This window comes from Ptychodera flava, chromosome 3, assembly GCF_041260155.1.
Source record: "Ptychodera flava strain L36383 chromosome 3, AS_Pfla_20210202, whole genome shotgun sequence".
Classification (NCBI taxonomy): domain Eukaryota; kingdom Metazoa; phylum Hemichordata; class Enteropneusta; family Ptychoderidae; genus Ptychodera; species Ptychodera flava.
In genome coordinates, this window is record NC_091930.1 from 31,132,888 (window position 1) to 31,160,688 (window position 27,801).

The following is a 27,801-nucleotide window of genomic DNA, read 5'->3' on the forward strand; positions in this document are numbered from 1 at the left end:
TTAAATATTTATCAGAACAATATCTGTAGTAAGTTTCATCACATATAATGCTGTAATTTTGGAGTAATACCACTAATTACAAAGTTCATTAAATATGCAAATGAACCCTTACTTTACTCCACACAGCTAAATGCTTTACACCACAAATAGCTATCTGTCGGATCAGTATCTGCAGCAGATTTCGTCACATTTGGTCCAGTTATTTCGGAGTTATATGACTAATTACAAAACTTCATAAAATATGCAAATGAGCTATTTGCTAACGTGACACGGCCAAATGCTTGTCAGTACAATTAGATATTTATCAGATCAATATCTGTACAAGATTTCACTGACTTGATTGCCGTAATTTGAGAGTTATATACCTAATTACGAAGTTCATTAAATATGCAAATGAACCCTTAATTAATTTCACACTACTAAATGCTTTACACTACAGTTAGATATCAATCGGATCAGTATCTGCAGCAGATTTCATCACATTTGGTGAAGTTATATCGGAGTTATATGACTAATTACAAACCTTCATAAAATATGCAAATGAGCTATTTATTAACTTGACTTGCTTATGCTTCTAAGTGTAATTAGATATATATCAGATCAATATTTTTTGCAAGTATCATGAAGTTTGGTGCAGGAATTTCAGAGTTATCCTACTAATAACAAAAGTTCATTAAATATGCAAATTAGAAGATAATTGACATGACACTCACAGTATCATCATAATGTTCTTAGATTGTCATCTGTGAAAAGTTTCATGAAATTTTGTGCAGTATTTCTTGATATATGTCTACACTGTCATTACCGTCTCCATAGGGAAACCATTGTAAGGAAAACAATGATATTGCATAACTTCATTAATATGCTAGCAATACTAACCAAAATCTAATCACTTCTTGCAAGTAGCATATGGTACCTTTATACCAAATCTGACTTGAATCCGTTCAGGCCTTTTTGAGTTATCGTGTAAACAGACAGACAGACAGACAGACAGACAGACAGACACACACACTAACACACACACGGACAGACGAACAGACATCGCTATGACATTAGCCCACGTGTTTACACACGTGAGCTTATGACCAAGGACAACAATACTAAATAAAACAGGTCAAGTGAAATAAATAGGTACAGGGAGACAACATAAAACTAACATAATGAAATTCTTAACTTAAAAGACGGACACTGTAAACAACTGGGCTGATTTCCTTACGTTTGGTTCTGCATCTAAAGTCACTCTGTGATTAAAACGGGTGTCATATATGTGGTGCGTTACATCAGGAAGTAAAAAGTGCAGTTTGCTATCAGGGTTAAAATACTAGACGCAAATTTCTTAAAAAATGAGCAGGTGTCTTGCTTGAAGCGTTTCCATGTTCATCCATTCGAGAGCTGCTCTTTAGGGTATGAACGGATAAATAATCCTTACAGCTCTTTTCTGGACACTTTCAATGGTGGACTTAAGCTTATCTGAAAGTCCTCCTTGCCATACTACTGTGAAAAATTCAAGACTGGAACGTACTAATGAGATGTAGATTAATTTAAGGTCGTTAGCACTGGCTCCATACCTACTCAAAACGCGCATAATATGGAGACGCTTAGAAGCTTTGGTTACTAATTCGTCAATATGTAAATCCCACTTCAAATTATTACAGACTCTTAAACCAAGACATTTATATTCATTTACAAGTTCCAAGACCGTTCCATCTACCACCAGCGGTTGAAGATTTACAGGAGACTTTGAAAAGCATATCCTCATTTCTTTACATTTCAATGAATTTAACTGCATGTGGTTCGTTTTGGACCAATCAGAGATTTTATCCAGGTCTGACTGCAAGGTCGATTCACAAGGATTATTGTAATGAAAGTGTTCTGAAATAGTCGTATCATTCATAAAAATGAAATGCGAATTTCTTATACACAATTGAATATAATTAACCATCAGGATAAATAAGATTGGACCAGGTTTTGTACCCTGGGGCACTCCAGCTTTTACTCTTTGCCACACTGAGAATTCATTATTCAAAAGAACCCTTTGTGATCTATCGGTAAGGAAATGAGCGATCCATCTTATACTACTAGGATTGACATTCAAATTTACAAGCCTATACATTAAAATGCTGTGGTCTATTTTATCAAAAGCCTTGCTAAAATCAAGGAAACAAATTCTTATCATATGTCCAGGATGATCAAGTTGGTCAAGCCATGTTTGAATCATGTCCACCATAGCTAGCGAGGAAGACGATTTCTTTATACCAGCATATTGTTTTTTGTCGCTAATACCTTTTACTTCATGCTTTATCCACTTTTCCATCAATGATTCCATTAGTTTTCCTATTGTATTTGTAAGTGAGATTGGTCGAAAATCGTTCAGAGAAGCCGGATTATCCACCTTAGGTATAGGGACAATATTTTCTTGTTTCATCAGTTCAGGTACATAACCTTCTTGGAAAGATGTATTCAGGATATCCACTGGGGGAGTATAGCAATTCATTCAAAGAAGTCATAATTCATTGGCAATTGCTTCATTGTCGTATTCCGGTCTAAAATTTAATGTCAGATTCACTGTATCAATGTGTATTCCGATAACCAAAACATTTTGTGTCCAACCCTTCTGATTTGAATATGTTACAAGCGAAATTGGACCGTCAGGATTTTAGGTTACCAGGACTACGGAACCCATGAAATTGTTCAAACTTCAGTGAACTGAAGTGATTATGTCAAACGCATGGTAAAAGTGTCTTCTCAACATAAGCTTACATACAGTGAGACAAGAGGCGGACTTAGTGACATATATGTTTTGCAGCTCCTATTACCAGTGACCTACATTCTACAGATTCAACATTCAATAGATCTCCTTTCTCTACAAATAATTTTACACTTCGGGTACGCATGACCATTTAGTTGAAGCAATAGACCCGAAAGTTCACAATTTACATAGACCTTTGTCACGTGATCTGCAGCTCTGAGCAGTTAGGCGTTGCCTTAATATGCGTTTCTCTTAGACATTTTAGGGTAATCGTTGATCAGAAATACATCATTCTAGAGCATCTCGGCTACATTGACGTTGAAATTGATTTGTTAACATCCTAAGTCGGCATGGCAAGCTCTGACGTAAGACCGAGTACTTCAGACGGCAGACGGGGTGTACTTGCTGAACAGTCGAGTGGTAATGGCGGCCGAAGTGGCAGTGCTACGGCAGCGAAAACCAAAAGGTAAGCTCTACAGACGCCTATTTGTAAGCTGATAGGGCAATACCATATGTTTTAATGTGATGAACGTTGTCCTTGTGCATTGAGAAATTTCATATTGCAGCATTAAATTCCCATCGCACGAGTATGGGTTTTACATTTTGCGCAAAACACTTAAGAGCTGTACTACGTAAAAATAACAACGTGGCATTGCATTCTCACGACTCTAACTTCGGTTACACTAGTGCCATCTACGTTTTGTTGAGAAAAGAAAGTAAGTGTTATCTGACCCAGATTTTCAACTTCCCATCACTGCATTCTAATATGAACGTGACTAAGTGCGTCCAGTCATGAAGAAACTGTTGTGTACAGACATCATGACATCAAATACCAAGTCGTACATTACATGTTCATTTTGCGTTCACTTTGCTTGTGATCGTCTTTTACAATAAATAAAATACGTCAGCTCTAAAACGCGTATGTTACATATGTACCATAGATTACCAATCTGTAAACAGCGAAGTTTTCACAGACAGAGTTAATATAGTTCCTCTTTGTTTTGCACATTCTCATAAACTGTGAAACTTTTCAAAGTATTGTAGCTTTTGGTTGAGCTAATTATCACTGCTTTTAAATATTTTACTAATTGCTTACTTTCAGCAAAATAGTTTAGTAATTTGAAAACAGGTCACGTGCCATTAAATAATGTTTTCATAGAAAACCATGGTTAAGAAATTATTCTACGCAAATTTATGCAACTTAGTTATTAATCGGTACTACTTTCTATGCCAAATATTGTCGCCTGCTCCTGAACAACAATAAATATTGAAGCGAATTGTATATCTGTGGAGGAAAATAATTATTACGATTAGCAGACCTGTATTTATTTCGAACATTTGGAATCAGAATTTTATTATCGAAGTGAAACTAATATCTCGGCACGGACGGAACAAAAAACTGACTACGATTGAAGCGGTACAGGCGAAATATACGATAAGCAAGCAATACGATCAGCAATTGCAAGTTTTGCTGCGGTCTCGACCGAAGAAGTCAAAGCCCTCGTCGGGCTGCAAACAACTGAAACATCGTTATGAAAATGCGTCGCGAAGTTACTGATTTCAATAACTGGCGTCTGACAGTAACGAAGACAAATCGTAGACTGGAGAGTATTTCCACCAGTCGAGCTTGCCCCTTCAAGGGACATGAAATGGGCGTATCATCTTGCGAGATTTATTACGTCAGAGAACGGAAACATGGTGGCGAAGAGTATGAGCTAGATTCGGTATCCAGTTTAATACCATAAATCAGTCGCCTTCGAAGATCAACAACGGCAAATGAGTAACATATTGAGTGGGATTGATAATAAATTCAACCCGCGACCGATCACATCGCCAAGCGATAGTGCAATACCAGTGTCGGCAATTACCGCAAAGACGAATGTCTTTGGCCTTGGCCAGCAACCCGATAGATCGGCTCCTCAGACAAGGCGGCGATCAGTACTTCGCAATACTTGGTTTAGCCAGCAAGTTCAAAACCAGTTACACGAGCTATTCTCCAATACTCAAATCACTGGAGGTATCTTCAGCTTCACATTCAACAGCGCGGCCAAAGGAAAAACTCTTAACAGTGTCTTTCTTCGCGAGATGTCCGTGCACCACCGTGTTTCAAGCACCACTTATCAGCCGTACTTGGACTCGAAAGAAAGAAAGAAAGAAAGAAAAATTAAATTGTTCATCGGAATCGCCGCTTCTACTTTGCCCGGTTCGGTTTTTTTTTTATTTCGGCAAATTCATACTATATAACTTCACTCAAATCATAAATTTTGTGTAAAGTGTGTCGGGACAGCGGTAAAGAGGCCAATACATGGGGGCAAAAAAATGGAAAAACTCAGATGCTCGGTTCTAGCAGGAGGATATTGAAGGACAATACTGAATTGTTGGATTTCAGTAATTTGCTGTGCATATCAATTTTATTCTGAGAGCATGTTGAAATACTCAGAATATGTTGTGCAACAAGCTACTGTAATTCCCTATGTTGTTGAGAAATATAGTGTCGAATTCAATTACAAGTATCAGTATATCTTGTGTCATATATTTCTGGTCAGCCTAAAAGGGGGAAAGATTATTTTGAATTGTCTGCATCCCCGCAAAAAAGTCCAAGGGACCGCGGTTACCTTTGGCCTAAAAATAAAAATAAAAATAAAAATAAAAATCTTCGCCCGCCCCTCCTGAACTTTTGTCAAAAAATCCGATGAACAAGGTTTTTTTCCTCTGGCGTAATCTGATTTCGCGCACACTGTGCATATCAATTTTATTCTGTGAACATGTTGAAATACTCAGAATATGTTGTGCAAACACCTACTGTAATATTTCAATATTTCGAATTTTTATTTCAGTTGATCTAGCTACTCCAATGTTGTTCACATGTGTTAAAACTATTTAAGATTTCTGTCCTGAAACGTCTTTGTTTGTGTCTGTTTTCGCTGTCTGCGTCAAGATGGAATTTCAGTGACACTGACAGAGTGAGCTCAGCATCAAAATATTTCAATGTGAATAGCAATAAGTTTCCCTTAGCCAATCGGTGAGGTCACAGCTGATGAAAAGGTCATTCACAGCACATCAATGCTAACCATATAGAAGCTATCATAATGCAAGCTAGCTGTATTGCGAGTAGCCGCTTCTTTCGACTACGATTGACAAAAGTGGGGAACATATGTAATAATATACATTATATCCGTTGTAATATTTCATACCCTTTCGACCTCAGAAACTTTTTGACCTTTATGTGCAACGTTTTCACAGTTACAACTATGATAACCCGCGCATGCCTCTTGGATCGTTCTTTGTGCTAAAGTGGACCAGATGTGAATTTAATATGCTCACGTGGTTTACAACAGGCTCGTTACATTGAAGTACGCTTCACAGAACAATAAGATATTTGTCAGATTATTATATGTAGCAGGGTTCATCAACTTAGCACAGAACTTTCGGAGTTAAATCGCTAAAATTATAAAACTTCATTTAATATGCAAATGAGCTGTTTAATGACTTGACACTGCTCAATGCTTCCATTGGACAATTAGATATTTATCTGTTCAACATCTGCACCATCTTTCATCATATTTAAAGCTATAATTTCTAAGCAATACACTAATTACAAAGACCAATAAATATGCAAATAAACGCGTAATTCACTTTACTCTGCTCAGTGCTTCACGTGACAACAAGATATTTATCAGATTAATATCTGTAACGGGTTTCACAAAATTTTGTGACATAATTTCAGAGTTACATCACTAATTACAAAGTTCATTAAATATGCAAATGAACCCTTAATTAACTCTACACTACTATCTACTTCACAGAACAGTCAGATACCTATGGGATAAGTATCTGCTAGAGATTTCATCAAATTTTGGTTCAGTCATTCCAGAGTTATATGACTAATTACAAATTTTTATTTAACATGCGAATGAGCTGTTTAATAACTTAACACTGCTCAATGCTTCCGTTGGACAATTATATATTTATCAGTTCAACATCTGTACCACCTTTCATCAAATTTAATGCAGCAATTTAGGAGCAATATCACTAAATACCAAGATCATAAAATATACAAATGAACCCGCAATAAACTTGACACTGATCAGTGTCTCACTTGACAACTAGATATTTATCCGATTAATATATGCAACAGACGCACTGTCATAACTACGACGTTAGCACACGTGTGTGAAAACGTGAGCTAAATTGTGATAAGACCCCTTGTATTATCTTGCTATAAAGTATCCAAGTTCGAGGCCCGGTAAAAGGAGACTGTGTCAGGGTGACTAATCGCATTCAAAATCTGTCACGGTGAATTTTCTTCATTCAGAAAATAGCTCTTTAATAAATAATGTTTAACGTTTCAGTTGCTCTCTTACTTTTAATCCTGAAGGCAAAGGTGGTTTGATAAAGAAACACGCCAAGGTGAATGAAAATATATTTGAAATTTACAGGAAACACCTTTTACCGATACTAATCAATTTTCATAATTTCTTTTTGTTGTTCTCAGGAGTATGGCAAAGAAGGCTGTCATCGTATGTGATCGATGGGGGCCGTTAATTCATGGTGGAATCACCGACTGTGTTCATCAGGCAATCAGACTTCTCCAGAATATGGGGATTTCTGTTCATTGTACCGCTCTTAAAGCAACAGAAGAAGAGGAACGTGAAGCTGAGGAACTTGGTGTCACGCTTCAGCTTCCGACAAAAACAGGCGTATTAAAATTCCGAGAGCCTCATCGTGATTGGTTGTTGTACCACAACGTGCACTATCCAAAGCTAGAAGAACTAGCAAATGTGAAGTTCGTGTTTGGCTTCAGTGCGTTCACCTCAGAAGCAGCCTTTCATATCACGTGTAAAGTGTTTCCAACGGCGTCCTGTTATCTGTTCAATCTGTTTGATGAAGATGACATAACGCCTTTGATCGTCGGCTGTAGTAAGGAAGAAGTGGAATTTCGTAAGAAAATTATGTCAGATGAATTTAAGAATGCTAAGTGTTCATTTTCAGTGGGAGAAAGAGTTTACGCAAAGTATAGGCGACTTTATCGTGACTCTAACCAACAGCTGCTTTCTCCAACGTTGTTCGAGGAATATTTATCTCCTTCGATATCAGAAAGTCTACCAATTCTTGAACACGAAGCATTCCAAATTCTATCCATCGTCCAAGAATACGAATTCGAAGATCCAGAGAAACTTGAAGTCATCATCAGTGCCATAAACACAGTCGCTGAAAATCTCGACCAACTGGATGAAACGCCACCGGCATGGAAAATTATAGGAATACCACCAAGTAAGGAGAAGGAAATCGTAAAAAAGCTGACGAGAAATTCTGCTCTGACGATCACGCCTACTTACGTTAACACGACTGAGGAATTTAATCGCCATCTGTTCTCGTCCCATCTTGTGCTAATTCCGCCTTCATCAACGAGTTATGGAAAACCTCACTCTAGCAGCTATGTGCGCAGCGATACCTGTTATCTTCCCTCGAAGATCCCACAGTCATGAGATTGTAAACAAACACATTGGTATCATCGAAGCACGAGAATGTGCCATGAACATGGACAAAGATCCGGCAGAGTTGGCCAAACGAATAACATCCGTTATACGGAAAAATTCAACAGCATTGGAACGTGCTACAAAGATAAGAAAGCACATCATAGAAAAGGTTGTTAGGGATATACCAGGCGTCAATAAAGCTTTCATTTCAACCTTAATCACCGATATGCAAGAAACCTCTGAAAATAATGAAACCGCTCGGGAAGCAAAAACTGCTGTTGAGCAAAAAGGTATGCATACAGGACAAGGACTTTTGAGTGAATGAGTATGTACGTGAGATTGTGTTATAAGAACGTGTACGTGTAAATATGGCAAGATTTTAAAATTAGATGCAATATTTGAGGCAAAGGAGAAAGTAAAAAATCATATAATAAGACAAGCAAAGACATGGGGAAACGCAGAAAAAGATAATGACTAAAAAGAAAATTATAGATACAGACAATATAGTTCGACAGTCACCATCACGTAAATTTTCATACAATCTTCAAAACAGATCTTAAGCCGTCAACAGTAGAACACGTACCAGGAACAGCAGGCGATACAGACAGTATTTCTAGTACGTCTGGCAGTCACGAAAGTAAAGGTAAGATAAAAAAGAAGACGCCTTTCATCAAACATGGTGACATGATAAGAACACTCACATCCTCCAAATTTTCAAACTAAGTTAATATTGTTGTTGTCTTTTAGTTTTTGACTTCAAAATAACGGTCTTCTAATCACGATTAACGATTTATTGTTTGAACTTCCTCGCCATGGGTATTATACATGTTCAGTTGAGCATTGTAATTACTGTATTCCAAGAACAAGGCTTACAGTCAAACAAAACAGCATTAAATACGCAGCAATCAAACATTGGCATTATTCCGTCGCAATTTGAGCAAATTACGTGTGGACAAAAATTGAAAGTGGAATTTAGAAGCTGTTGAATTAACACAGAATAATTTGTATCTTTTTCTTGATTTACTTATCTATTTTATTGTATTTTTCATTGTCTCTTTATACTTCAAACATGTTTTTGGTCTTTAATCAAGCTCTGTATTGCATCATTTAAGCTTTTGCAATGAAAATCGTTTGCTTTGTTTCAATGTGAGGAGAAGAATGATTTTCATCGTTGGAGCATTTATATATTGAAATCACTTGTATGTTGTTTGTGGAAATTTCTTATGCATAAATGTGAAAAAACAGTGTTTCCTTTGTAACACATGTAATCTGATCGTTTTTAAAACCCGAGAATCCCACATTGAAAAGAGTCCACTTTGCTTTTTGTAAAAATGGTGACTATGTGGCCTAGAACAACATCAATAAATCACCAACTAATCTTGATAGCGTACAATGTTCGATATACGAGGTATGCAATAATAGAAAGCCTTCCCCCTGTTTTCCAACAGGTGGAAGAGAAACAAGGACAGCCATTGAAGGAAGATTGACATCATACGAGCGAGAGTACACTGGCAATGTTAAATCAGACATTGGAGAATCAACTGAACCGATAGAGAAAGGTAAAATTGTTTGTCTTTCTGTGTGTCCTCATATATATATATTATATATATATATATATATATATATATATATATATATATATATATACACACACACACACACACACACACACACACACACACACACACACACACATATATATTATATATATATATATATATATATATATATATATATACAAAGGTTCGCTGTCGTATTATGTTTGCAGAATACAGTTTGCAGTTGCAGGTTTGCAGGATGCAAAAAAGTTAACAAACATATCATTACGTTGTACTTTAAGTAATTCAAATTCTACTTGAACTGTGAGGGCAGTGTGGATGATGCTGACCACAGAATGAATAACAGTTGTCACAGATTGAAAACTGATGTTGATGGATATTCTGAATAACTTATAAAAATGAATCTGCAGTTGAAATCTTTATGAGCTCTGAGGGCAGTATTGATGATAGTAACCACTGAATGAATGACAGCTGCCAGTTTAGAAACTGCTGGCCAGTGTGATGGATATCTGCAGTTGAAATTCTTCTTGAACTGTCAGGGTAGTGTCGATGATCGGAACAACAGAATGAATAATTGCTGACACAATTTGAAAGCAATAGTGATTCTGACATTATATTCTCATTAACCTTTGTGCACATGAAATTCCAATGGACTGTGAGTGCAGTATTAACATCGGTGACAACAGAATGGCCAAGTGTTTGACAAAGAACCTATTTGCTATTTGTATAGATGTTTGCAAAGTTTCAGAAACAGCACCAACGTTTTTCTTCGAAAGGTCGAACGCTGTGCTGCATAATATTTTGGAACTGTTCAGTTTGTTCAGTCTATGTTTCTGTCATAAATATAAATATTTTCAACAGGTGAAAAGGATGTGAAGAAGTCTAAAAGATGGTCAAGAATTTTTCCTATTCGCCTGCTTTGGTCAAAGAAATACAAGAGGAGGCGCCTGCAAGGTAAGCAAATCGAAGATGTTAATGTTATTTCTAATATTACAAAACAACATTAAAAACATGACCTTTCGAGACTAGAGAAATACAGTGGAAATAGCCTAATGAATATGTCGACTTGTGCATATAGACAAAATGCTTGATATGCGCTTAGCAAACCGTGGGTACTTACGTATATTGACGTATATGGAACACAATATTAATTGCATACAAAGCGTACATCTTTGTATATGGAACATTCCAATACGTTGATACGCGTAGCGTATTTCTGTTCACATCATGAGTATACGTAATGCAGATCTTTGCACACTAAATGTAAAGTGTAGTTTTGCTTGTTATTAGTATACGTACGTGTATACTTAACGTATTTGACACATGTACAGAATCATTATATGTGTATATATTGTTGTATATCAAGCATTTTGCCCAGTTATATGTGATTATTCTATAAATTCAATTTGCCTGATGTAATTAATAATAAAAGTCAAGATTTATTTATATATAGTATATTTAATAAACGTAAAGTTCGATTGTGAGACGTTAAGGAGAAACTTTATTCATTTAAAACAATGTATGGAATTCTCTTAACTACATTAAATCAGTAACTTAAATTCATTTGTACGGCAGGTCAATATACATTGTGTTGTCATCACTGCCCTCGGAACTCAAGGGCTGCCTTGGCAACATTGTTTTAAATCAATATGTTTAATTTTGAAACATGCAACAGTTGTGGGCCGACTCGCAGCGATTTCGAAGCTGTTATCCAATAGGTTTGCAGAATATTACTGTTACAATTAAATAATACAAATAAACTCCCTAAGTTGCTGTGAATAGTGACAATCGACCAATCAGATATAACCTTGCAACACGCTGCGAGTCAGCCGACAGTGTATAAGTGCCTATTGTAAAATGAGTGTGTCGAAGCTAAGTTTGAGTTCACTCTTGTTGCTTTTTCAGGCCAGATTGAACTAAAAGTGAGACCAGACGGCGTTATTCACAGGAAGGGATAAAAGTGAGAGATGTTACTGCTGCGTTCTACTCCAACGAGCGAACAAACTAAATGCGGAGCTGGTAGGGAAACAACTGGATCAACGCCGCAATGGCATGACTTTAAATCATATAGGTAAAAACAGCATTTCCTATATCATGGATTGCCAGTCATCGGAAGCCCTGGAGTCTTTGATGGGTGACTATTCAAGTGGAAGTCTTCACAGGATGGTAAAGAGTACATTCCTGTCTGAGAGCCTGCTGGATGAAATTGGAGCTCTCTACCTGTCATTAGGAACATCGATAGACTATGAAGAGTATCTGCTGTGTCAGGAGGAATTAGCAGACACCGAAGGTATGTTTATGTGGCAAAGACGCATAAAAATACGGTTTGGTAGATAGACGAGTAAAACATTTGAGATATAGATGAACGCTTTGATCGAGATATGGGTAACTATCTTTCGCCGCCTTTGTGCATGGGGCTTTTTAATGTTGTCTGATATTTAAATGTTGGGATTAGCGTTATTAATAAAATGTTCTAGTTCTTGTTTTATAAGCTATCGTATTGTGGACTGATATATTGACAGGAAACTATGAAATATACTTCTTTATAAGACTCAGATGCTGTACCTCAATTGTTTTTGCATTTTAAATATACTATAGACCAAACTGAATACGATTTTGTTACCGATTTATGGTTCTAAACGGTGATCAATTCCACTTTAACTATAAATTCTGGCATACATTCTCATTAATAACCCTTCGTATAGACGTAACCTTGCCCTAGTGGTTAACTCGTCCTTGATATTTCAAAAAGGATGGTAATTTGATTGTGTCGAAATACATGATTAGCACATGGCAATCCTCTCATTGTACTTTGCAGGATTAATTTCACCATGAAACATCATGGTTTTGATTATGTCATTAGATTTGTTATCATGAACCATTGTCATTTATATCTGTATTCAGGTGAAAATCTATACCAACTGTCTGTTGAAGCCATCGAAGAGATGAATGAGAAAATCGAATCCGATGTTCTGAGAAAAAGGGCCGCTGTCACTATGGAGCAGGTAAAGACTAGAGAGAAAGCTAGAGACAGAGATATTCTGAGGGGAATGTCAGAGGAACGAGAGAAAGGTAGAACATCTGAACTCGATGAACTTATAAATGAATGGATCCAGATAAAGAAAGAATTACAAGAGCTGAATAGCACTCATTCTGAACTGGTATTTGATCGACAAGAGTTCGTCCGAAAGACAGGGGCCATAATTGATGAAGTAGATATTCCCTTAGAAATAAAGCAAGAATTAATGATGGCATTCCTGAAGTATCTGCCTTTAGGTCCCGATAAGACTGGCAAGCCTGGTCATCAGCTGGTGATAGAGGGCGATTTCCTTATGGAGTATGTGGAGAATGTCGTTCATGACTTTGACTTTCCTACCAAAAAGAAACAAGATGTGACAGAGCAATTCAGGAAGTTGGTACGGGAAAAGTCAGGGAAGGCGACTGCCAAGGCAAGTTTGACTGCAAAGCAAGAGAGTCTGCAGGAGCGTATCCAGGCAATCGTTGATGACGCTGATATTCCTGATGAACAGAAGGATGTCTATCGTCAGTTGAGGCAGGTCGAAAGAGGTAGGTATATCCATAGGGGGTCGCCTACGTGTCCGTCCCCAGGGATGGGTAGATTGTCAAGGGTAGTGCAAGACCAAAACACCAAAGTTTGGTAGAATAAACCTTTATTAGCAATACAACAAAACAACTACCCACCCCGGGGACAGACACGTAGGCAACTATGGGATATCCATGCATTGAAGATATGTTTGGAAAGGTTAACCATAATACCACGCTCTATTCCTTCAACACGGAAAACTTAAAAAACAACTTAATATGGAGGTGTATGGAAGAGGTGGGAGAAAAATTGCCAGTTAATTCTTTGTAACCATCCTACGTAGCTTTAGATTATCAAAAATACTGGTTAATTGAGTCAAAAATTAATTGTACTCAGGTTGTCCTACCAAGCAAATCAGTTTGTATTATACAACACAATAAATAATGATAATCATTGTATCATTTTCATGTGTGTGTATGTGCTCAATGCAACTAAACCCTATAAATAATTATTAGGTAACTTCGAAACACCATTTGTAGAGATCTCGTTTCTTTGCACAGGAGCAACATTACAAGTGTATCACATTGTCCGAGGCTTTAATGTTCAATTTCGTTGAAAAAAATTGTATCTGGGGAGCACTACATTCAGTGCTCTGATCAGCTTTGATTTCATACTTACAAACAGACACATGCATTCATGCACACAGACATACATACATACATGCATACATACACATACATAGATATGCACGCAAGCATGCATGCATGCATACTATACGTAGATATATATATACACATAAATATATACACACACATATATTCATACATGCATACATACATACATATATACATGCATACATACACATACATATATACACACACATGCATGCATGCATGTATGCATGCATGCATGCATACATACACATACATACATATGCACACATACGTGCAGACACACATGCGTACACACACACACACACACACATACACACACACACACACACACACACACACATATATATATATATATATATATATATATATATATATATATATATATATATATATATATATATATATATATATATATATATATATATATACACAAAATGTATACAATGTGCCCTCCCGGTTATCACCATAATGGCTTTATGGCAACCTCTGAACTTGGGCACAGAGCGTACAGTTATGTGTATATATATATATATATATATATATATATATATATATATATATATATATATATATATATATATATATATATATACACATACACGCATGCATAAAAACATACATGTACATACATACACACATGCATGCTGCATGTATACACACACACACATCCATACATACATACATACATGTATACATACATACACATACATACATACATACATACACACACACATACATACACACATACATACATACATACATACATTCATACATACATACATACATACATACAAAAACACATACATACATACATACATACATACATACATACATACATATCACATACATATCACATACATACGTAAATAGATACATACATACATAAATTGCCAATTTGCATTGTAAAGACATCTGTCATTTCATAAAATCCCGTTTCATTAGAGCCGCACCCCCAAAACAAACTTTTGTGGCAGAAATTATTAATAAATGTTACTTGTAACTCGGTACTTAATATTATTTTTATTACAAGGCTCTGAGCTTTCTGTGTCTTGAGACCTGAAAATCCCTCTTACCATAAAAAGCCATTTAGTAGAAAATATCAAACGTTCAGTGCTATATTACCACCGTATCACCAACATTGAAAGGCATTTGTAAATGCTCTGATGTTGAAGCAGCTGCAGATGAACAAAACAGCAGCAATTATGCATACACAGAACCCACTATGTACACAAAATCCATATACACTCAAAGCAAGAGTTATGTTTGAGATTCTAACTGAATACACAAAAGAGAAAAAAATAACAACAATGGTAACAAAGTCATGACTTTACACATGAAAACACTGAACAAACATAAATTCAGAAATAAATCTAACAAGATCACTACCAGTATGTAGCATCACTTAATTTAGCAAGGCAAAATGAATATTCAAAATTTATTAGGTTTAGTAAAATTAATTTCATCAACAGATAATCTGTGAGACAGCTGTTCTTCAAAGATTCTTATAATTTTCATGAGTCGAAATCACCTAATCCATAGTAAGATAAAAGCAACATGTAAAGCATGACAAAACATGTGAGAAGTGCTCCTTCAGAAAATGCTTATCACATGGGAAAACTATTTACAAAGATACCTTTTTCAACCTAAAAATGTTTAAACCATTTTCAAAAAGATAACAGAATTTATCAAAATTTACATATACAAATTTTCAACTAATCAGAATTGTTCCGACTCCAACTTTACATGAAATTTTGAAATTGATCTCCAATATTTCATGAATTATCAAAACTACATCCTCAAGATTCTTAACTCAGACCCTAACCGTAACAAAAGATTATACATTTAATAAGTATATGTGTTCCAGTATATCTTCATCACAATCAGTGATTTTACAACATTAACACAGCATGGCTGGATGTGGTTTTGTTACTTTTGTAATCAGCTGTATGCCGTCAGTTACAGAACACACCACGGCTACTGATAATGCACATGAGGGAGAAACATTATTATACAAATCACCAAACTTTGCAATGTCAATGCCATCTGTTTCTTCTTTATTCCTGATGAATTACAATGTAGCTGCTGTTTGAATACATAGTATACTTTATTATTCATAAAATGTCATTTATTCAATGTTGGCAATTACTCGGTAGAAAATTTCCTGACAGTTACATCATTGTAATGGAATCACAAGCTTAACAAGTGAGCATGACAGTTTATTATTAGATTCATACCAGTACATTGTTAGGGTTGCGTTTCCCTGCTGTGTTAATGTTGTAAAATCGCTGATACAATGCCTTGGCCAATTCAGGTCTGCAGCTGGAAAGATTTTGATTGTAAATGTAAAGTGTGAGAGTGGTCATCAGCCCTGATAAGCTTTGAAAAAATTAGTATTTTCTGATAATATCAGGCTAGTGATATTTATTCATGTAGGCAGAGGATTTACACAGAAATAAACTTTGACCTAGTAAGACTTGAGCACAAAGTAGAAAAAACTCAGCTTGAAAATAAAGAAACTAGGAAAACAAAAATGTACTGTAATGACAGTCCAACTGAAATATGTTAACTTTGAAATTACACAGTCATTACACAGGATCAGAGTCCTGTACCAGGCCCATCATTTCTACATCCTAAATGTTTAATACATGCATTCATTTTCTTCACTTTCTATGATTCTTCAAAGCTGTGCCCACCACCATCACTTTCTAATCAGTTTCAAACTGTGGCAGCTGTCATCCATTCTGTAGTCACCATCATCAATACTGCCCTCACAGTCCAGTAGAACTTCAATTGCAGATTCATCATAACATGTTTACATCAGAATATCCATCACAGTCACCATCATTTCTATACTGGCATCTGTCATTAATTTCTTGGTTACTATTATCAACACTGCCCTCAAAGTCCATAAGAATTTCAACTGCAGATTCATTATTACAAGTTAATCAGAATATCCATCACCATGAGGTTTTCCGATCTGTGACAGCTGTCATTCCTTCTGTGGACAGCATCATCAATACTGCCCTCACAGCTCAAGTAGAATTTGAACCCTACATATTTATCATTACAAGTTAATCAGAATATCTATCAACATCAGTTTCAAACTGTGACAGCTGTCATTCCTTCTGTGGACAGCATCATCAATACTGCCCTCACAGTTCAAGTAGAATTTGAACCCAAGATTCATCATTAAAAGGATAAAAGTTAATCAGAATCTCCATCACCATCAGTTTGAAACTTTGACAGCTGTCATTCATTCTGTGGTCAGCATCATCAATACTGCCCTCACAGTTCAAGTAGAATTTGAACCCTAGATTCATCATTAAAAGTTAATCAGAATCTCCATCACCATCAGTTTGAAACTTTGACAGCTGTCATTCCTTCTGTAGTCAGCATCATCAATACTGCCCTCACAGTTCAAGTAGAATTTCAACTGCATATTCATCATTACTAATACTAGTATGACTGTGAAAGATTATCTCACTGGAGTCATCTTCACTGTTCTCCAATCAGTCCTTATCACTCTGAAAGATATTAATAAAATGCATTTTAATTAAATTGTTCATGATGTATTACATAGTAGATATATAGTTGTACAGTACATAGTTTTATGAAAGTAGAATTTTAATCTCTCAGCAGTACAACTAGTGTCGATATTTCTAACAGTAGCATGTCCGTGACATAAATACCTTCACTATTTCCTTCTCTGAATTAGAGATGATATTAACATGACTGTAATGGCATGCATACAATACATACTGATAACAGTAGTGCTGCAATCTCTGTAATTATTCATGGTATGTCATTGATAAAGACTCAAATACCAACACAAGGAACAGAAGACAGACAAGCTTCTACACTGACAATTGCCAAATAAAGCCCCACTAGCTGTAACTCTTGATATTTTTTGAACACCAAATTCTCTCCTGGTTTTCTCTGAATTCTACCCTCTGAAGGGATATGGGCTTTTGCTGCATTAGGAAACCATTCCTTTGTGAAACATTTCACAAGTAAATTCAAATTTTAACAGTTATTTTGATTTCCCGCCATTTTCAAAAATTGGTATTATGACAAAGGAAACTGAACATGCAATGTCACAGTTGAAACAATCACCCCTAAGCATTACACTGGTCTACTCTTTGCAGTTTATGTGAAGATTTCAGTGCAGATATACACAGGATCCACGGTTTTTGCTTTTCTACTTGGGGCTGTGATTGAATGTTTGGGCAAACATTTAATCACAGTGTTATCTTTATCTTGTTCAAAATTGCATATAGAGTCCCAGCGGATAGTTAATAAAAAGTGTATACACACAACTAAGTTACTACATTTTGACACACTTATTTAAGCATGAGAGAAAAATCATTAAAACAATGCTGAAAGATACAGCTAGTGGGGCTTTAATTTTACAGTAGTGCTTCATTGTCATAATCTTTGGGTGTTGTAAATATATAAATTTGCAGTACACATAAAAGCTTTTCAGTTCTCATTATTTTTTCAAAGAAAGAGGAGAAAACCGCTTTCATTTTTATCGTATTTTGACAATATCACAATGAAAACTTCAAACACTTCCAAACTTGAAAGCATATCAGGCAAGCATTTTTGAAAAATATAGGATCAAAAAATTGACAAACTCAATTACACTAGTATGCTCCTTTTGATCAACATACAAAATATGAGAGCTATCAAATACATTTAAATAAATGGTGAAGGTTTTTTGGTTAAGGGATGGATCATTTGATTTCTATGGTTGGGGTGGAGGATTTCAGGGAAAAATTTTACTGGCCATTTATTGGAAAAAATATGCCTCCCCAGTGAACATTGAAAATAAATTGCTTAAAGGTTGTACAAAACAATTGTTTCCATGTATCTTGAGACAGTAAACTGTGACTATGTCTTCAGTAGTCTCTGGAGCTGCTGCCTTTGGCGTTAAATATGGCCAAGCTTTCAAGCGAGGATGGTACAAAAAAAAATTGTTGCTATACACATTTCTCCAGCTCACCCCCACCCCCCACCACCGGAAATCAAGTGGTCCACCCATAAAAATAAGAAATGAGGCAAAAAAAATGTATATGTGCAAATTTCAGAGAGTATATGACACACAGCCTGTCCACCATAATCAAATAACACTAGCTTATATTTATAGACCACTTCATCCCTGACTGGGATGTTGGCATTGTATACTAGATTATAGGTGAAATAGCATTTGTTTCTTGATTTACCCTGGCAAAGACTATCAACTCATGAATATCATGGCTGTAAAGTCTGTCTTTCAGCTTCTCACTTCAGTACTCATCATTAGGGAAGCCATTTTTTTCTCTAACTCTGATATGTAGAGTAGACACAGTGATGTAAGCTGCACACTCCCATTTTGCTCAATCACTTGGGCTTGAGTGACATCAAACACAATATTAAATGCACTATGATGAGCAGCAAATTTGTTGTTTTGCTGTGTTTCAATGCAAAGGTTCATGGTTCTTTCTTTATTGTGCAGTTGATTGATGTACTTCAGGTCAAATGAATTGCAACATAGCCTATAGAAACCTGCCTCTCTTGCAAACATGTCTAATTTATAATAAAATACTCAAAAATTTGATTGACAACTGATGCATGTTGTCCCCAAAATGTGCGAAATGTCCCCAAAAATAAATGGTAGTGGGACACATTGTCCCCTGGTTTCAAATTCCTGGCTGCAAACTTACTTTGTATGGTACCTTGGAGATACCCTGGGAAATGCCAGTTGAGTGCATACAAATACAGTTATACAGGATTGGTTGACAAGTTCAATATTGTGTTTTTGCATGCTGTTGGGAGATATAAAGAAAGTTTAGCTGATTCATTGAATAGATATATTCCAAAATAATCATAATTTGCAGCTTTTGTACCCTATTACAAGATCTACTTTGGTTTTCTCATGAAATTCCAATGCATTCACAGCCCAAAAAACTCAGAATGTGATTAATTGTTATCACCATTAGCCATTGGCTGACATAACAATGTTATTCATGTTTAATTGCATTTCTTACCAAACTCTAGAATCTGAAAAAAGGAAAAGTATACCCCATTACCAAATCCCCCTCTCTACTACCCCCAGAAATTTTAAATCACCCTTAATTCCTCCATCCCCTCACAATTATTTGTGAATGTAGCCTTATGAAAACAATACTTCAACAAACATCAACAATTACACAAATTTGCAGAATATTACGTCAAACAATTATCAAAATATTGCCCAATTACTGTATATTCATCAATTATGCCTAATTACCTAAATTCATTAATTATGCAAATTATTAATATTTACAAGAAAAAATTAACTTGAGAGAATACCTTGACATTGCCACGGTTTCTGAAACATTTCAAGAACATTGTTCCATATAACAGCAAACCATTATTGAGATACAGTCTAATTACCAATTCATTAATTATGCAAAGAACTATTTACCAGAGTGATGAAATTCACTGGACCAAATGCAATGACTCTGTCATGACTTCAGAAACAATTCCACAACATTGTACCATACTAACCAAACCATTACTGAACTACAGCCTAATTACCTAATTAATTATGCAAATTGCTAATTACCACAGGAATATATTCCCTGGACCAAATGTAATGACACTGCCATGACTTCAGAAACAATTCCACAAAATTATAGCACATGATTTTGACAATCTGTTACAGAAATACGGGTTTAATTACCTGTATTTATTAATTAGCAAATAACTAATTACCACATAGATAAAATTCATGGGACAGAAGACAATGACACAGCCATGGCATCAGTGACAATTCCACAAAATTGTAGCATATAACATCAATCCATTACAGAGATACAGCCTAATTACCTAAGTTCATTAAACTAATTATGCAAATTACTGATTACCATAGAGATAAAATTCACTGGACAAAACACAATGGCACTGCTACAGCATCAGTAACAATTCCACAAAATTGTAGCATATTACACCAATCCATTACAGAGATACAGCCTAATTACCTAGATTCATTAATTATGCAAATTACTAATTACCACAGAGATAAAATTCACTGGACAAAACACAATGGCACAGCCATGGCATCAGTGACAATTCCACAGACTTGTGGCATATAACATCAATCCATTACAGAGATACTGCCTAATTATTTAAAGTCATTAATTATGCAAATTGCTAATTACCACAGAGGTAAAATTCACTAAAAAAAGACAATGACTCTGCCAAGACTTCAATAACATTTCCACAAATGCCAAGACTTCAATAACATTTCCACAAAATTGTAGCACAAAACACCAATCCTTTATTGAGATATAGCCTAATTACCAAAGTCCATTAATTATGCAAATTACTAATTACCACAGAGATTATATTCCCTGGACCAAATGCAGTGACACTGCCAAGACTTCAGAAACAATTCCACAAAATTGTAGCACATTACTACAATCCATTACAGAGATACAGCCTAATTACCTACATTCATTAATTATGTAAATTACTAATTACCACAGAGATAAAATCCACTGGACAAAACACAATGACACTGCCATGGCATCAGTGAAAATTCCACAAACTTGTAGCATATTACACCAATCCATTACAGAGATACAGCCTAATTACATAAATTCATTAATTATGCAAATTGCTAATTACCACAGAGATAAAATCCACTGGACAAAAAGTAATTACACTGCTATGGCATCAGTGATAATTCCACAAACTTGTAGCATATTACACCAATCCACTATTGAGATACGGCCTAATTACCTAAATTCATTAATTATGCAAATTACTTGATCGGAGCAATTATTATTACCCAAATCTAAGATAATTAAGATAAGAATGTCAAAAACTATAATTGTCATTACTCAATTGAACAAATAGTTACAAACAGCTAAAAAAATACAACTACCAGCATGAAAAATTTGTTTGTGGGTGAAATATAATTAATTATGCAAATGAGTACAATTTTTACCGTTTTAATATTTCAGTTGATATGTTTTTTTTCAAGAAATTGTCACCTTCATGTCAAAAAACCATGTTTCAATGGCAGTACTATTGTTTTATCAGCTGATGACCTTTGACCTACATTTGCAAATTGTTACCTTACACCTATAGGTACACCACTGTCCAACACTGTCAGGGTTTTATTGTCGAGAGATGGCAAGAAATCATCAGGAGAAGTCTTTAACCCATGTGGATTGACAATAAACCAGAATGGACATGTACTTGTCTGTGACAGTGGACATGGCAGTGTGAAGACAGTAACAGCAGACACTGCACAGATTCTAACATCTGTCACAGTTCATGGCTTACCTCACAATTTCAAACCAAAAGACACAATAATGGCAGACAATGGTGACTATTACACAGTGGATCACGGCAACCAATGCATTGTAGTGAGTGATGCAAAGAGTGAAGTGAAACAAATAATAGCAATGGGTAAACTGAAAGACCCCACTGGTGTATTTGTTGATAAAGACAGAAATGTTTTCATAGCAGACTACCTTGCAGACTGTGTAATCAAATGTAATGGAGATGGGGACATTATTTCAAGTCAACAACTCAGTGAGCCCTACTCTCTGACCATGAATAGCAAATATCAACTCATAGTGTCATGTCAGGGTGAAAATTGTATCTATGTTTTGGACAGTAATCTTGAAATATTGAATCAATTTGGAAGTGATCACTTAGTGAATCCATGGGGAGTTACAGTTGACAATGCAGACAATATTTATGTGGCAGATGATAGGAAGATAGTGAAATTTGATAGACAGGGTGAATACCAGGAAACTGTAACTGTAGATGGAAACCCTGACTACATTGCAGTGTTTACAGACGGTAGAATAGTTTATTCAGATTGGATTGATTCCACTGTCAAGGTCATTTACAAGTAAGAAATCTGAGAAGACAGTCAATGCAAATATTGCAGCGAATACAACTGTACAACTGAACAACATGCAAACACATCACCACCATAACTGACACAATTTTCCTGATTTTCTCATCAAAACTCAATATTTGTCAGCCAAGTTTGGGTTAGAATTTCTCGTTATGATGTCAGGAAATGACTCCAAGTGGAATTGAAACCCTTGGATGAAATTTTGTATTTTTTTCAGAGTGAATTTTGTTGTAAAATGTGAAGAAATTGTAATCCTCTTGTTTTGTTTTGATGCCATGAACAATGTCAATAATTTCATTTTTCTCAGAAACTATTCACAATTTCCTAGTCATGTTGGGGTTAGAATTTCTCATCTTGATGTAAGGAATCCAATAATGTTAAAATTAAAGTCATTGGTTGAAATTTTGTATTATTTTCAGAGTCAACTTTTTGTAAAATGTGAAGAAATTGTGATCAGGTTTGTTTTGATGCAATTGTTTTGACACAGAGAATACAAATAATTTCATTTTTCTGAGAAATGTTCATAATTTCCTGGCCATGTTGGGGTTAGAATTTTACGTCTTGATGTGAAGAATTCGAAAATCATAAAATTGAAGACATCAGTTGATATTTTGTAATTTTTTCAGATTGATTTCTGAAAACTGCAGAGAAATTGTGACCATGTTTGATTTGATGCAATTGTTTTGACTTCAAGAAGACAAATGATTTCATTTTTCTGAGACATGTTCACATTTTCCTGGCCATGTTGGGGTCAGAATTTTACGTCTTGATGTCAGGAATTTGAAAATCATAATATTAAAGTCATCGGTTGAAATATTCATGTTTTTTTATAAAGAGATATGTTGATATTTCTGCAGAATGTCCTGTGTTGACATGATTTCCATTCAACATTCAATCAAATTTCATCATGATTTCTAGATTTCTGAGTTAATGTTCAGATTTTCCTGGTCATGTTAGGGTTAGAATTTCACGTCTTGATGTATTTAAGTTGGTAGAGTGGAAATCAAAGTGATCGGTTGAAATTTTCATATTTTTTACAGAATATACATTTGTTAATTCTTCACAGCATTGCAAATGCAATGACAGTTGTATTCACTGCAGGGCTCGAACTTAACGGTTGCCCGCTTGCCCGGGGCAACTAAAACCTGACATCGGGCTGGTAAAAATAAATTACACTTGCCCGGTCGGGCAAGTGATAGACTTTGATCAAATTTACATGTTCTGGGCATAAAAAAACTCAAGAAACTTTGTAGAACAATGTTCGCTATTATCGAGTTTCAAGTAACTGAAACGGGTATCACAACCGACAAGCCGGACGTCAACATTCAGCAAGTGATATCCAGTTGTTGTCTTTCCTCCCTCGGGAAGTCTAATTCATTAACGTATTACTTGCACTTGTTTGTCGCTAGTGACTCCCAGGGGGTGTTGGTCAGTAATATCAACAGCCTCTTTGCACGTGGTGACCTGACTGAGACAACGCAGACTGTACGTCATAGCGAAGCAAAGCACCCTGTTTTCATGTATATTTTTGAAATCTATGCCAGATAAAGTCACAGATTCGGAAACAGGATCTGTGTCAGGGATACAGTACAGGTTCAATCGGCTGGCCACTCAGAAATCGACGGTGATAAAGCTAATGGCGCGATCGCAGCATCGAGTTCAGAGAAGAAGCAGAAGTGCGACATATATGAAAGAAACGGCAACGGAAGTTTCAAAACTTCAGGAAAAGAGATTTGCTGATGGGCCACCCCTTCAGCTATATGACCCAATCCTGCACTAGAATATTGGTGGACGAGTGGGCAGAGATCACGAAGACCAACACTAATGGATCGTAAAAATTAACACGATTATCAATACAGACAAAACAGAACTTGCATTGATATGATGCTGTCGGCCACATTTTGAGATTGCTTAGTCTTCGTGATCTCTGCCCAAACAATGTAAACAGACAAAAAAAAATCGGGCAAGTAAGATTGTTCATCGGGCAAGTAAAATTTCTGGAAACTTGCCCGCAGGGCAAGTAGGTAAAAAAGTTAAGTTCGAGCCCTGCAAACTGTAAACATTCATCAAAGCATCGCTGTGAAATCTTCTCATATTTGTTTCGATTTCACGAAAGAAACTCATCAGATCTTACCTGAACAATGTACGTATCTTGTGTTATTAATCCTGGTCAGGAAAATTCCATCCGATTTCTTGTAACGTCGTCAGATTTATAAAATTCCAGGAGTAAATCCACATATGACTTCAGCAGGCAATCTGTCAGTTGTTTTGAGTGTGAGTGAACGCTTTACTCTAATACTCACTAGATAGCTTCCACTGTATAAAGTAGTGCTAGACAAAACCTCACCGCTCAAATATGAAACTGTAAGAATTCTTGTAATGATTCAGAAACTTATGATCGATTTCATGACCTTTGTTATTATTTCCACTTTCGAAATGTTTCTGTTTTTAATGAGATGTACTACTAACCCTCTCACATTACTGTAAAACTCTTACGCCGGTACATTGGCCATTGCTAGGTGGCGCTATAGCAATTTCTGCCGTCAGGCTGGTAGAATTGGCTTTCGGCTTCAGGAAGAAGTATACGTAACACGTTTGTATGGACAGTATTTCAGAGAGTTTTGACAGTTTTATCGCGATTTAAAATGTACTCTGAAAAAAGCGTATATTAAGACATTTTATTGGATTGAAGACTTTTTCGGGTTTTATTTCAATTTACGTTAAGTTTTCCTTGTACGCTTGCCCAGTATTGTGTCGCACACCGGGGTCGCACAGCAAGCTATAGGCCTATTCATTGTTTCGAACACAGTATATGCATGAAAGATTATCATTCGAATATGATTCAAGAAGTAACATCCTTTTTTATCACGTGTGTACGCTATACACCATAGCTGCACGTTTATACCTTAACTTTGCTATAGTGTTAAATATAGAAGTATTGAAGACTTTGGTGGTTTATTCTGTTTCTTTCTCACCAGTGGAATCGTATAAGCAATTCCATTTTCATACTCTTTCTGGTCATTCTATTATAGATATAGGTATTTTTAGACTCATGATGTTTTGTGGGATTAGTTTAATCAACTGTACAACGTATTCAGAATTATCCCAATCTAACGACTTTTTCGAAAAAGTGCGTTATTTGCAAATGTTTTTTGACTTATATATGTGTTTTTTCTAGGCTGTTTTCCTAGTCTTCCTCGCCCACGTACTATCGTAAATGATTTGATGAAGTGTTATATATCGTGCTAAGGTGTTTTTAAATCTTGTATTTTATTCTCTGTTGTACTGTACTTTTAATCATCGTACTACGTATGTTTTTCCCCGATATAATTTTTGTGGTTTATGTGTCTCACAAGTTAAAGGAAATTTTATATTCACATTACTTCAGAATTCAGTTAGGAATTTAAACACATCGAAAACGTAGCCAGCAGTCAGCTTTTTATGATCGTCAGATATTTCAGAGCTGTATCTTCTTGAAAACGATGTACTATTGTAACTTTCTGGATTTAAACTTATTTTGGTGCTTCTTAAAGAACACAAAGTCGTGTATCAGATTTTCAGTTCGGCCATCAATACACACAGACACATTTTACTTCGTGTCAGTTATGATAGTTATCCGATTTTTCTTTCCTGTTAGGAGATTGATGGCATTTTTTTTCCACACCATTGTGCACTTTAGCAAACATACCCTGTATTTTAATTTCTTGAGTGAACTTACAAATTGTGTCTCGCATTTCTAACCCTTCCAAGAAATCTTGTTCCTCGTGACATGTTTCACGTGACAGTAGAATGAATATTACTGCTCACCGTGCACAGACTTGACAAGTTTCTGTTTGATGTGTTTCATTATCAATGGAAGTACGGTTTGAAAACGCTATTTTATGCACATTTTTATGCACATTTGTACTTTGAAGTCCGAAAGTAGCTCATAAAGATTTGCTTGTCGAATTCAAACTTGAAGTAATAAAAGATTTGAAAAAAAATCACTTATTGGCAATGTGCTTGTTGCTTGGTGTTCGTCATGGTAAAACATATATCAATGTATCTTGTTCTTCTATAAATGTATATGTTGCCATGGTAACATTCTTCAATCACAAAAAAAGGTATTCATCAGTCAGAAGGATTCATGATTTTATGACGAGGAGAGATATGTGAGAGTCGCATAAGTTGCTTCAATGACTCGTGTCAGGAAGAGAACTTATTAACCTTAAAAAGCGTGGTTGGAGATTAAAATCTACGTACTGATTTTGTTAGATTTGCATATCTAAGTTGTATGCAATGATAAGGCCCATCTCATAAGCCATACGTTTTCATGACAAAACTAACAATATTCGTCAATGGTCGACGAACAAAATTTTAAATGATTATCAAGTAATTGAATTGTTTCCTAAGAAGGTTGAATGAACATTTCCCTCTTTAATGTAGTTTTTGAAAACGATGTGTCGCTGACTTGACAGATGGGTGTATTTCTTTCAGTCACGGTCCCCTCTCAAGTAGAGCGACTGCAATTCAGACAGTTTACTCTCTGCCAAAAAGTAAGAGGTTCAGGGGCCGCCAATGAATGGAAACCCACAAAAACTTTCCCAAGACACTTTTAAGCAAAATCGCGGCTGATCAAAATTCAAAAGAATTTCCACAATCTTCAATGCAATTGCCTGCAGACGAGTCGTGTGATCATCGATGTGAAAAGCGGGTGTAAAGGAGATCGAGTGCGCCCTCATCGGTGAATTCAAATAACATATAGTCCGTGAACTCGATCGGTGCGTGCGGAGTCGTTTAACCAGTATATATCGCATTATGTCATATCGGCTAAGACATAATCTTGAAATGTGCGTAAAGAAAGAAAGAATCGTTGATTACGGAGCAAACTTAGACGTTCTATTCAAAATAAACATT

The 27,801-nt window shown here is 35.8% G+C and overlaps 1 protein-coding gene and 1 long non-coding RNA gene across 2 annotated transcripts; one reads left to right on the forward strand and one right to left on the reverse strand.

Annotated features, from left to right (window-relative positions):
* The first annotated feature begins 2,947 nt into the window (after nucleotides 1–2,947).
* LOC139129830 (tripartite motif-containing protein 2-like) lies at nucleotides 2,948–25,100 on the forward strand. Its single transcript, XM_070695512.1, has 8 exons — nucleotides 2,948–3,215; nucleotides 7,245–8,519; nucleotides 8,783–8,872; nucleotides 9,678–9,788; nucleotides 10,650–10,742; nucleotides 11,694–12,078; nucleotides 12,693–13,355; nucleotides 22,122–25,100. The coding sequence occupies exons 6-8, from the start codon at nucleotides 11,841–11,843 to the stop codon at nucleotides 22,898–22,900; spliced, it is 1,680 nt and encodes a 559-aa protein (XP_070551613.1). The 5' UTR covers nucleotides 2,948–3,215; nucleotides 7,245–8,519; nucleotides 8,783–8,872; nucleotides 9,678–9,788; nucleotides 10,650–10,742; nucleotides 11,694–11,840; the 3' UTR covers nucleotides 22,901–25,100.
* LOC139129837 (uncharacterized) lies at nucleotides 17,211–25,164 on the reverse strand. The gene is made up of 3 exons (XR_011551695.1): nucleotides 25,040–25,164; nucleotides 19,709–19,810; nucleotides 17,211–17,530 (listed from the first exon to the last, which is right to left on the reverse strand). It is a non-coding gene; the product is annotated as an uncharacterized lncRNA (long non-coding RNA).
* Nucleotides 25,165–27,801: the final 2,637 nt, after the last annotated feature.